The 13,482-nt window shown below is 34.9% G+C and overlaps 1 protein-coding gene across 7 annotated transcripts in view; it reads right to left on the reverse strand.

The window, feature by feature from the left end:
* CCDC171 (coiled-coil domain containing 171) overlaps window positions 1–13,482 on the reverse strand; it is a 317,640-nt gene that overhangs the window by 87,773 nt on the left and 216,385 nt on the right. For 6 of the 7 annotated variants that reach the window (XM_061132151.1, XM_061132152.1, XM_061132154.1 and 3 more), the window contains one exon: window positions 8,376–8,507. The exons of the other annotated variant lie outside the window; for it this stretch is intronic. In XM_061132151.1, the coding sequence (XP_060988134.1) occupies window positions 8,376–8,507 (132 nt within the window). The remainder of the gene's footprint in view (window positions 1–8,375; window positions 8,508–13,482) is intronic. 7 annotated transcript variants of the gene reach the window in all.

A 13,482-nucleotide genomic window follows, 5' to 3' on the forward strand; every position in this document is an offset into this window, starting at 1 on the left:
GGCCTATTTGCAGTTCAGTCCAACATAGCTTATATTAATTTCGCATTTTACAATATAAAAGTACCCTCACATGTACATTATCCCATCTGATCTCCCCACAACTCTGTGAGTGAAAGCAAGACAGGCTTCACCACCTGCATTTAAAGATGAGGAAATAGGGGGCTCGGGGCCATTGAGTGACCTGCCAAGATGGTTAAATTACAGAGCCAGGACTTCAATCCAGGCATTCTGACTTTCCACGTAGGCTTTCTCCAATACTACATTGCTTGCCTCTTTCCCCAGCACACGACCTTATTTTATCTCTTCCAAATTGCCATTCTGATCAGCATGATATTTCCAGCAAACTCAATGACATATAGAAAATTGCACAGATTCACAGTTGCTAACCTCCTCATCATCTGATTTACTTGCTTGTCTTTTAGAAGGACAAAAATCTCAACCTGAGATTGAAAATAAGTGAGTTTACACCTGATCAAGGAACGTTTATAAGCCAAATATTTAAAGGAAAATAATTTGAAAACTACCTATGAGTGCTGTTTAATTTCCAAAGTACTTTCATCCATGTCATGGGATCCTCACAACTGCCCCAAGATGCAGTAGGGCAAGTATCATCATCTCCATGTTACAGGTGACAAGCTGAGGCACCAGAAGAAGTAAGGGCTGGAAGCTCACAGACGGTGACATTAGCAGGGAACTCCAGCAGCACTCTTAGTACCACAAGGATGATAATTCATGTTCATCCTTCACAAGAAAAGACAACGTGTTTTCCATGAGAGAAAGACAATGACTGGAGGATTCCTGTTACGTGGGTAATTTAGGTCTATGGGGAAAGGATTCCATCTGTTCTGGGGCTAATTCTATTATTTTTAGATAAAGTTGTATAACCTCTTCAACCTTTTGTGACAGTGACTTGGCTATGATTTTACTTTCTTCCAAATTATTCTCCCTAGTAATAAACAAAGGAAGAAATGATACAAAAAAAAAAAAAAACCCTAGGAAAAAAGACCTCATTTTAAATAATTCCCATCAGATTTTACTTAGTGTTAGTTCAGATTGCTGATACCAGGTCATATCCATAGGGAATAATTCATGAATATTTTCAGCTGAGTTAAGGAGTTAAGTCACAAGATTCCTCAATATAACATTCTGCATAGCAGAAGCTTTATACAGACATATTTCCTTGCCCTCATGTTATCCTGTGATTTTCCAAAGGCAAAGAGATTAAAGTCCCAACAGGGGGAAAGAAAACCCCTCATTTCAGATCACCACTAACCTGAAATAAAATCCATGATACAAGATGTAAAATGTCCCGTCATCTAACCATTAAAAAAAAAAACAAAAAAACTTTTTAGTACCCCTAGTCTTAAGATATTTATTTCTTTAAAGAAATGATAGCTATCATTTGATCCCCAAGATTATGTTTTAACTACAAAGAAAAATACTTTTTTTAAAACAGCAAGTCCTTTAAAATAAAATACAGGGACTAAGAAAACAATGGTAGCATACAACACCTGGTAAAATATCTGGACTAAAACCCATAATTTCACATTTTTACTCTCAAGATTCTGCCCTAAAATTCTGACTGATGTATCCCCTATCCCCTCCAGAACCACCACCAAAAAAAAAAAGAGGGGAAATAAAAGTGCACATCACAGAGGCTGAGGAAGGGAAGGAAGGAGGAAGGCAGTCAGGGAGGGTGAGGGGACTTAGGTGATGACACCTGATCTGTTCTAACAATGACTGACGTGTGAGGCTGTTTCCAGCAGTCTTCCTGGTCAACAAAAAATAAAATGTCCTGTAACCTTAGGAGAAGACACAGATTCAGGAAAAGGCATAATTCTCGATGATGATAAATCAATGTTTAAATGCTATTATTTAATTATTTAACCACTGTTATACCTACTCTTCCCTGATGGCTCAGTCAGTGAAGAGTCTGACTGCAATGTGAGCGACCCAGGTTCAATCCCTGGGTCGGAAAGATCCCCTGGAGAAGGAAATGGTAGCCCACTCCAGTATTCGTGCCTGGAGAATTCCATGAACAGAAGAGCCTGGTGGGCTACAGTCCATGGGGTCACAAAGAATCAGACACTACTGAGTGACTACCACTTTCATTTTCACTTTCAATCCAGTTTGCAACAGATCATAAAATTGGTCCTTCTGTACACATTAACATCTTACTTCTCTTTATATTTTGTTTCATCTAGCATCCCTCACAGCTGTGGTACCAACAAGTTTCGAAGAAACTTAATGTCTGCTTGTGTACTGTCAAATCTTCAGAATAGAATTCTAAAACTTGAACTAACAAATAACAAAAATATTTTCTCTGACAACATTATGTCAGAAAATGCCATTTATTCTTCCTGGTGTCAACATGAAAAATAAACTCACTAATTCTTAAATTCATCCTTGAGTTAGGCCTCAAATCCAGGACATTCAGATTCTTCATTGACACGATTTATATTCTGTGGAATTGGAGATTACAGATGTCAAGCTCTAAATGAGACCAAGGATGGCTTTTTTTTCCCCCATCAAAATGCATTTGTTCTCAGATGAACTATATGATTTATCCAGCTAATTGTTTTTCCCTAACAAACAGCTCCTCCCTCAGAAGAACTTGCCTTCCTTTAAAGAAGGTAGCGTTTCAACATTCTCTTTGATGCCACAACCAAAATCTAAAATCATATTATGTTTTTAAATTTAAAAGATATTTCAATTTTTAGAATTTAAAGAGAACCACACACTCACTGATAACAAGTTTAGCTAATCCTCAAATCTTTTTGATACTTTAGTACAAAAATGACCCGACTTACCAAAAAGGTCAGATTTCCAATAATGTCAAACATTCAAAGCACAGTCATGGACTCAAAAATAAGTGAAAAAGAATATCTGTGAGACAAACAGCTGTCACAAAATATACTCTCTTTACTTCACCATGGGGACTCTTAGATTAAACGCTGACAACTCTGTGAGACAATGAGATCCAGGAAGGACTGACCTCTGAAAATCAGGGAAGACCTAAATTATATAAAGAAAGTAAAATTTTCTTTCAGAATCAGAAACTAAAGAACTATACTTTAAAAAGAAAAAACTAAAGAACTCATAGAAGTCATTTAGTCTTTTAGGGACAATTGGGGAATTTTACACAGCATTTTAGATATTTAGTGAGATTTTCATTCAAAATGGCTCATTTTCATGTTTTAAAAAATAATCAGATATCTGAAAATTCATTTATTGGGGATGGAATAAGTTGAAGAAAATATCTAAATAATACAAGCTTCCAAGCAAAATTGTCTAACATTTCTTTAATTTCTAATTGTGCCCAAATGAACATGATTCTTGTACAATTAGAAGGCTGTTGCATCAAGCAGTATAACAGGGAACACATGTAAAAAATTGTTAAGAGTGGCTGATTCTTGATATTTTTATTCCCTGACAGTTTAGTACTTAGGTACAGATATTTCTTTCTTTCTTCTCTACATTAAAAAACATCCTTTCAAGATGCTCTTTTATGATTTAACTTTATAAATACAACAAAATAGCTGGAAGAAATTTCTATGCCTGGAAAGTAAGTTAAATGTAAAAAAACCACAGTATCCCAAAAGTTGTGGGTATAACACATAACAACCAACCATACCAAGTAAGGACTTCATAATAACACAGTAGGTTATGGGTGATTAAAGGATTACTGGATTTATGGTGAAGACTCTGTTGTTTAAAATCTTCATAAATAAATGGTTTCACAATGAAGCCTTTCTAATGAAGTGTTTATAAACATATATTTATAAAATATACTACATTTCCAGAGGTATAGTTATTGTGCACTAAGCCTTTATGAGATGGTTCAGGGGACTTTTCCTTTTAAATGAAATGGGTTTAGAAGTTTAAAAAAATGATCCCAAATTTCTTAAAGGCATGCACAATTTAGGCACAGCAGCTTCCTGAGTCAACTTGTCCAGTGCCTGAAATCAAGTATTCGTGCACTGGGGCCTCCTCTGTATGAGGCAGGGTTCTGAGCTCTGATGGTGTGACTGTGAACAGAATCAAGTTCTTGGCCTCATAAAGCTTTCACGTTCATGGAAAGCTAACAAACAGTGAGTGCTTACCATGTACCTGTTACTATTCTAAGCACTTCAATGGATTAACCCATTCAATCATTACACCGAGTTTGAAACTTCTATTATTCTTCATTTTACAGATGAAGAGGCTGAAATACACAATTTAAGTAACATTTCCCATTAACCTCTTTTGGATTCTATTTTTGCCATGATCTTCTCACAAAAGAAACTATATTTTACAGACAGACTCTACCCTTTATTTTTTTTTCCTCTCAGCTATCTTAAAACACACACAACACCATGCCATGGTGCACAGAAGGCAGAAAGGCATGATTAAAAGAATGAACAGACCACTGACCCTACTCACTGGATATGTGACCTTTAACAATTTTCTTCATCTTAATAAATTTCAGTTTATTCTTTTGGAAAATGGATAAAAGCAGAGCACCCATTATTTATAGGACTGTTGCAAGGATTAAATGAGAAAGTAAATGTAATGTGTTTATTTAGCACAGTAACTGGCATGGAATAAGCATGCAACAATATCAATAATATTAACATTGATATTGTTCTGTGTTGGTTATCATTGAATGGGAATGGAGGCACAGACACTTACTGGATGTCTGCTAATATTTTCCAGATATTAAAAGCATCATACAATCATTGAAAAAACAGAATTCAAAGTATAAGACAATGAGTAATAGGTATTATCTTAATAAATTACAGGCAGAATATCTTTTCTTACAAAGTCCTCTGCATTCACACTGCATTGGGTTTTTCAGCTAAAGTTAACTTGTCTTATCTAGGTGTTCTATTCTTTGTCCAGTATCCTAGTAGACTAATATGCTGCTATTAAGGAGATGAAAGCCAAGGAATAATAGTTCTAAACTTGCCATAGGATCTTAACAGGGGTTCATTGGTAACTTGGCTTCACTGGAACATCAAGTAACAAGGAAAAGTAAATATAGAGAGCTAAAGTTGATCTTGATCAAAACTAAAAGCTTTGAAGAAAGAATGAAAGACACAAAGAAAAGATCCTAAGTGGTGCTGGAGAAGACTCTTGAGAGTCCCTTGGACATCAAGGAGATCAAACCAGTCAATCCTAAAGGAAATCAACCCTGAATATTCATTGCAAGGACTGATGCTGAAGTTCCAATACTTTGGCCACCTGATGCAAAGAGCCAACTCACTGGAAAAGACTTGATACTGGGAAAGATTGAGGGCAGGAGGAGATGGGTTCAACAGAGGATGAAATCGTTGGGTGGCCTCACCAACTCAATGGACATTAGTTTGAGCAAATTCCAGAAGACAGCAAAGGACAGGGAAGACTGGCATGCTGCAGTCCATGGGGATGCAAAGAATCGGACATGATTTAGTGACTGAAAAACCACCACCATTTCTTAAAAAAACAAAACACACATCCAAAAAAAAATCCACATACCCCAAAAGTAATAAAATCAAGCTAGACTACTATTGCTTATGTCATCTTTACAAGGTGCCTCATACTGCAATATGTAGGTGTGCAATAACAAGAGCCACCCTGCTTGTCTGCTGCCTTTGTGCTAGGCCCTGTGCTCTCCACTTTACACGCACTGCCTCATTCAAACTCAGTACAAGCCTGAGAAATTGTTAGCATTACACTTTGTTGCAGATAAGGAAACTGAGGCTAAAAGCTAGCACATCTCAGAGACTAGCCAAACTGAATTATCTCCTGTAGGACAGCATCAGTCACACACTCTTCTGGGTTCAGAGAGATAAGGTAATCCACTCATCCTCTCAGCCTTCAGTTGTGCTCACTGGTCTTCCCTCCATCCAGGATTATACCTGTAAGAAAGCATGCCCCTTTGGAAACAACACACAGTGGCTGTCTAGGAAAACATCAGCTCCTACTGCTCTAAATGACGGTTTCATATGTTGGCCAAATAATTCAGACACAACCACATCCTGCATAGTGGGCCTCTCCTCATCATAATCAAAGGTGAGGCACACTTTGAACAGTCCACCTCACCAGCACAGATTACAAAGTTAAACAAATAGTGAATTCCTAAATATGTTGCATACTTAGTATAAGTATATACATATATATATATATATATATATATATATACATACTATACTGCAAAGGTGAAAAGTAGAATAGCCTATCAAATGGAAGCAAAATTTTTTATCTGTGACTATGTCTACAATACACCATAAACTACAACCTACCTCATACACAGATGCATAATGTATACTTTATAAACGGAAGAAAAACTCCACCACAGATTTCAAAGGCTTTACGCTTACCATTTAACACCCATATCTTGATTTTTACTGTCAGATTTTACCAGTTCAGGCTTTGCAGTCAAATATACCTAGACTTAAACCCAGACTCTAGGCCCTGCCATTTACTTGCTGTTGATCTGAGAAGAGTTACCTGCTCTATTTGTTGTTTGCCAATTGTAAAATGAAAATAATGCTGTCTGCTTGACAGGCCCATTGTAATTGAGATCAATTATTTATAGAGCTAAGCATGATACTAGCTACAAACTAAGTGCTCACTAAAATGGCAGTTATAATTATTATAATTAAGGTCTTCAACTAATACAGTGCCTTTCTCCTCAAAGTACTCCATATCACTAATTGCATGCCTGGGTGCAAGTGCATGCACGCATGTGTGCCTGAAAAACTACTATGGCCCAAATCATGTACTCTTCTCTGCATACGAAACCAAAACATATATTACTAAACTACAATGCATATTAGAGCACAGAAATATAAAACTTACTCAAGTGTTTAGGTATATGGCAACCCATATAACTATTTTTATTAGAACTTGGGAAAGATAGTAGTTTAAAATACAAGCTTATACATTTCCTTCTTGCTATTCACAGATGTCAGGACTCTAGAAAGTTCATGTTTTACCTTAAAAAGGGCATTCCGAAGAATCAGTCTCTTTCCAAATCATCAAAATCTAGAGCTTGGAAGAAGTATTTATTTGTGAATTATGACAAGTACTAAGCCCTGGGAGATTCCAAATTAAGATAACCAAGTAAAGGATTATTTTACAACCATTAGAAAAATATCAAATCATATTATACTCACATATAATCAAATTTTAAATGTACATATTAATCTTGAAATAAATAATAGCATAGTATGCTAGTCTATAACTAAAAATAGGTGTCTTATGCTTTGCTGTATAATTATATATATTTTACTATAATATGTGGACATTCTAATGAAAGAAGCAAGTATTTTTTCTTTGTTGAGTATTAATTTGAGTATTAATAACATTAAATTAGGGTATGGAGCATGTAGAAAAAAATTAACATAGCTCTACTTGGACTGAAATGTTACAATTTCACAGAGTCATAAACCTGAAGAATGAAAAAGTTCATCTTAAATCTCAAAATGTGAAGCAGAGACAGAGTTTTAAGAGATATTTCTCTTAAATACACTGAAAACTCTAGGGTTTTATTGAACAAGGACAATTTCTTTTGGAATTACCGGGCTCCCTATAATTTATACAACCTTGATAGATTTTTGCAATAAATAAATTGGCCATTAAAGAGAGAATAAAATATATACTAAATTTTGTTTTGGCTGATTCAAAAATATTTTTAAGCCTAAAGGAAAAAAAATGATCACAATAACCTAACAGTAATCTAGAACAGAAGGCTAGCTGCAGCTTCTGAAAATAAATGTTTTTGAAAATAAATATCTTTATTAAGTTTAAAGTTATTTAAGGTTTTATGATTTGGTGCTTTGAGTTTCATAAATGAAATAACTCCTTTGGCACATATTAATTACAATGCTCATTAAAACTAATCACTGAAGTATAAAATACTCTTCATGCAAAGAAGAGCTAGGTTCTAGATTTGTTGAAATTACCACCTAAGAATATTGGATATATTTTGGGATTAACATTGAAAAATGTCAAATATCTCTCCTGATAATTTTATCTAAGGTGATTTATTTTAAAAGAGTTAGAGTTACAAATTCAGACAAGCTTGAAGAGATAATAGCCTAGTATCTTATTGTCGTCTGCTGCCCAGAAAGAATGTTCTTTTAATACTGTACTGAGCTATGAAACATACATTTTTTCCTTGGTAAGAAATACTTTTCTGGATTATTTAAGGGGCTAGTTCTAGGCTCTAAAGAAAAAAATACAATTACTTGTGAAACATAGTGTTACAAGACAGAAGAAAAATGAGGAAAAATTATTTGCATCTCCTGTAAGTTAGTCACAGGACTTTGAGGCTTCTTCCATTCTCCCCAGTAAGTGCAATTTATTTTTCTACATGTGTCAGCAGCAAACAATGTTATTTAGACTCTAACCTGGCACGCTACAACCTCTGGCCCGCCCTTGAGCCCCTCCATTGCAAAGGTCTCCAGGTGCAGTCTGGGTAGCTGCAGGGTGAAGTCATTCCTACTTGCCGCAGTCCGTGACAGCGAGATCTGATCTCTGACCTAAAGGGAAAAAAATAGCATCAATGGTAATTCCCCTTCAGACACATTAACTGGGATGAACTGGGTCCCCTTGAGCCCACTGAGTGGACTTGCATTGATCGCTAGACCTGAAATCCATGAATAAATTTAGGACTAATTGATTTTTCGTTGCAAATAAATCTCTAATTCAGAGTGCTGGGGGAGAATGTTAAGAAGAAAAAGCATCCTCCTGCTTGAAATGAGCAGAGGGAAGAAGAGTCGCTGGAGCTCTTCTGATCAAGAGGTTTTGAATTATTTTTTCACCGTTCCACCCTCAAAAGAAAAAGGAAAGAAGGAAAAACAAACCCACAAGAAACAAATATAAACAGCAATCTCTTACTTATTCTCACTCTCTTAATAACATATTTAATTTAACCAGTATAAACGGGTATATATTAAACAAGATACTTATTAGGCACTAGTCTTTGACAAGACAACTTCAGTATGTACTCTAGAATAAAAACAAATATGCTCAACACACAAGGAGACTTAAAAATATACTAGCCCTCTTTACTCTTATTAAATGTGAATCTTAATGATTAAATACATATAAACCAACTTGGTCACACGACTTCTAAATAAGATAATGGATAAAATCAGTAGTATTTGTACTATACTTGAAGTATTCGGAAAGGTAACAATACAAACACATCACAGATACGATACGGGAGAAATACCAATTCGCAAGCTAGTTTCTGCATCACATGCAGTTGATATTACACTGCCACCTTCTGGACAAATGAGAAATACTAACTATATAATTTGAATAAAAGAAAATGCTCAGAAACAGGTATTTTAATTTTTAATTTCCAAATTTAGTAAAAGCCTCAAAAATTCTGCAGTTTAAAGATCAGCAGGCTCTCATCTTTAATCACATAGTTTAATGATAAGAGTTATCATATGTAAGCATATTTCCTAACTTTTCTTATGCCTGAACAGGTTTTAAAATTTTATCTCTTTGACATTGTGTCTTTGATAAATAGTATACAACTAGCTTGAAGTCACAGGATGAAATGAGTCTTTACAAGGTAGTAAAGATAAAGAATGGGGAGAATCATCATTGTTCAAATACTTGTATTTATATCTCTAGTTTTATCTTAGCAATCTCATATATAACTTGGTAATAATAAATGATAGGAACCCTCACCTTCATTTTTCTATTTCACTTGGGTAGCTTGTAAAACTGTTTGAATTATTTCTTACTTTATGAATGAACTATCATACAACATAAGGTTTCCTTTAATCAGCAAACATACACAAACACATAATGTCATCTTTCACAGTTTGTGCTAATCTAGGCTATAAACATCCTTATCCTTGTAAGTTGAGCTGAAGAATTTCTGCCAATAACTGCATGTCAAAGTGTATGCTGTGAAACATACACTATAATGCAATTTGTATAATAGCGTGAGTACAATATTCACACCAGAGTCCCAATTCAGAATGTGTATTTATCTGTAACAAACACTCTCGTCTTCAGTTAGAATGAGAACACTTTTAACTCACTTAACAAAATAAATCACATTTTACAAATGCCTTTGCTTTAGGTTTTATATTTTATATGCATGGACACCTTCTCTTGCTCTTTTTTTTTTTTTTTGTCACCAATCTGCACTCAGATAAAAGAAAACATTAATGTGGATTAAGGTACTGAGAATTTATCAACATCAAACCACTAGTGTTTTGCCTTCTACCCTTCTGAACAACAGTCAATAGATCTAAATATTTTACTGCACCCTGGCCAATTCATTGTTTGATGTTTAAAAACTCACCCAGAATCAAAGAAAATTTATTAAATTTGAGCCCCCAAATGAGATACTATTAGCTTTGAAAGTCAAGTTTAACTGCGATATTGATGATTCTCTTTTTTCTGTGACAAAATTCACTAGGGAAATCCTGCATGTCAAAGTACAAAAGCAGATTGCTAATATGGGCAAAGGGTGGGAGGGCACGGGGCGGGGGCGCCTATGAGCAATGCAGGTACAATCTACAACACACTCCGGGCACTGGAGGTCCTTTAACCGGATTAATATCAGGCATCATACTTCATCTGTGAAGCCTGACATACAGGAACAGTAAGCCACATTGTATATCCTCTAAATAAACTTTCTGAACAACATTAAGCAGGGGCATCTGGCATTTAAATCTGTGATTTATTGTCAAATTAACATTTTCACTACAACATTATTTAATTTGCCAAACGAAGTAATTCTTCGTATTTGTATGAGACAGGGAAAAAAATCAAAATGCAGTTGTTTCGCTAAACCTAATGATGGGCATCACAATTACAACATTATTTGAAGAGCACGCAAGTGTTAATACTCTCATTTAATTATAAATTATCTGTTGGATGTTGGCAGTGCCACAAAGAGACAGTGCCCATGATATTTAACAGAAATAACATCACAAATATTCCTACTAAAATTTAGGAGTTTTTTCCCCCACTTTTATATTAAATCAAAACTTTGAAAATAGGCAAACTAAAATGTTCGTCAAATATTTCAAGAAAAAGTTTTTTTTTAAGTCTTGATAAAGGACTGACCAGGAATTCTTTTATTTTAATGGATAAAGGGAGTGAATGCATCATGTTGAAAGAATACAAAACAGTGCCACTAGGACTAGTGAAAATCTAATGGTACAGCAAAGAGCAGGAAGGAACGAGGACAGCGAAGAGCAAAACTAGAGGAGGAGAGAGGGGAATGGCTCAACAAGAATGCAAAAGGCAAGTCTGAATATAAGTGTGTGAATGAGAACAAACAGGAAACACCTCAGCACAGAGCAGTAAGGAAAAAGACTCACCTTCCTGCACTAAATTTGTTCATGAGAAAAACAGAACACACAGGCTGAGAACAAAGTGACTACGAGCAGAAAAGACAGAAGCAGGATTTCTTTAGGAAATACTGCCCACTGGAAACAAAATGGCCCCTTTCAAAAATGAGAATTTAAAGTAAATTTCTTTACTGTCAAAAAAAATTTTGAAGTAACAATATTAAAACAATAAAACTGTTTCTCATCCTACTAGGAAAAGTAGGTTCACCTTTTAAAATAAAGATTTTAGTGTGAATTGGGATTAGAACAACCATCATCACCTGCCTATGGATTAAATTATAATTTCAAATTTCAAATTAATTGGAAATCATAATTTCAAAAGCCAGCCTTTAATTCTGCTACAGTATATCATTATTCATCCTATAATTAGATTCTATATTCTTTTTACTCTGGTTTATTTATAGATATGAGTAACATATATATAATATTTTTCTACTTTAAAATGACTAACACTTCATTTTAACATAAAATAAATTTTTTCAAAGAATTTCACAGTATAAATCTCAATTGCAAAATTGTATATGTTTTTATAACTTCCTATAAAAACTGTATAATTTTATATTTTCACAAAGACTAAAGGAAAGCACACCCATATTACTCCATTCTAAAATTTTGATTTTTAGAAAATGTAGTTTCCTTTCTCCCTTTCTCATTACATACTTTCAGAAAGCAGACATTTCTCATAGATATGCCATAAGAAACAAGAGAAACAGAGGCAAATAAAAATAAATGAAACTTAACAAGTTCAAAACACCGTTAAGAAATATTTATTTTATTGTAACAATTTAGTTCCAGATTTAAGTAATTCTTAAGATCTATACTGCACTGTTTTTATTCCTCTGATTAGCCTTTTCTCACAAGCCAATCTTTCCTAATTTTCTGTACTCCTACTAACACGCAAAAAACTATTTCTGCTAGATACATCAACTATAAAATTAAACTAGTCATTTTTAGAAAAACATTCAATTCTCAAAATAAGAAACTGCATCTTTTATCACACACAACTATAAAGACTTTTGCACCCCATGTTCCAGCTATTTTTAAAAATTCATGAAATATGGTACTAGTTGTGTTTTTACCAATAGGATACCCAGGAAAAAGCAGTAAGGGTTGTTGATGAAAAACTCAGATACATTTGAGAACACGTGTAAGAAGATGTATACAATGTCTGAATCTTGAATGCCTGGGAAAAGTAAATGATAATCAGGCCTGCCTAAAATTTCATTTGTTCCAATCCATTATGGCCTCCAACACTTCAAAATAAACCTTACCAGAGAGATTCCCATCATACACAGATCTCAACAATATTTCCCACAACTTCTACTCTTATCATCCTGTGTTCACGTTGTACTATGCCTCCATTCCCCACCTTCCTTTTTCCTACTTCCTCCTCTATACTTCCTTTCACTTCCATTGATTCCTCATCACTTTCCCTTTTCTCTTTATGCCATGTTTCATCCTATACACCAGAGCAGCCTATGTATTCTTTTTCAACTTATGCACTAGAGAGCAGAGTGCAGTTGGCATGCTACAGCCTAAGGACTGAATCCAGACCACCCCCTGTTACTGTAAATAAAGTTTTATTGGAACACAGCCACACCCACTCACTTAGCTATTGTCTTTGGCTGCTTTCCAGCTAAGAGGACAGAGTTGAATAGTTGAGACAGAAACCATATGGTCCAGAAAGCCTAAAATATTTACTATCTGGCCCTCTACAGAAAATGTTGGCCATCCCCCTACCTCAGAGATATAGCAAGAAAGACTACATTTTTCACCAATATGAAAAAAATTTTAATGACCACATCTCACCAGAGAATTTATGAACAATTTCTAGTGAGTAAACCTTATACCACTAACATATAGGATGCCATCTCACAGATACTTTCTGGCTTCTTCTTTCAAGTTTTACATAGTCTGATAGATAACTTGCCTGGGTCTAACTTTCCCGGCACAACTGATGGTCACTCTAATAACTAAACTACAGAAAATTTGGTTAAACAAGTAGCACAGGCATACTGGAGATCATTTGCAAAGAGAGAGAGAAGGGAATTAACCAGTGTGGACCATATGCTCTATAATAACACTAGCAACAGAAAGACCCTATACACACAGAGGTTCTCAGTGAGCA

This window comes from Dama dama, chromosome 29 (genome assembly GCF_033118175.1).
Source record: "Dama dama isolate Ldn47 chromosome 29, ASM3311817v1, whole genome shotgun sequence".
Lineage (NCBI taxonomy): Eukaryota > Metazoa > Chordata > Mammalia > Artiodactyla > Cervidae > Dama > Dama dama.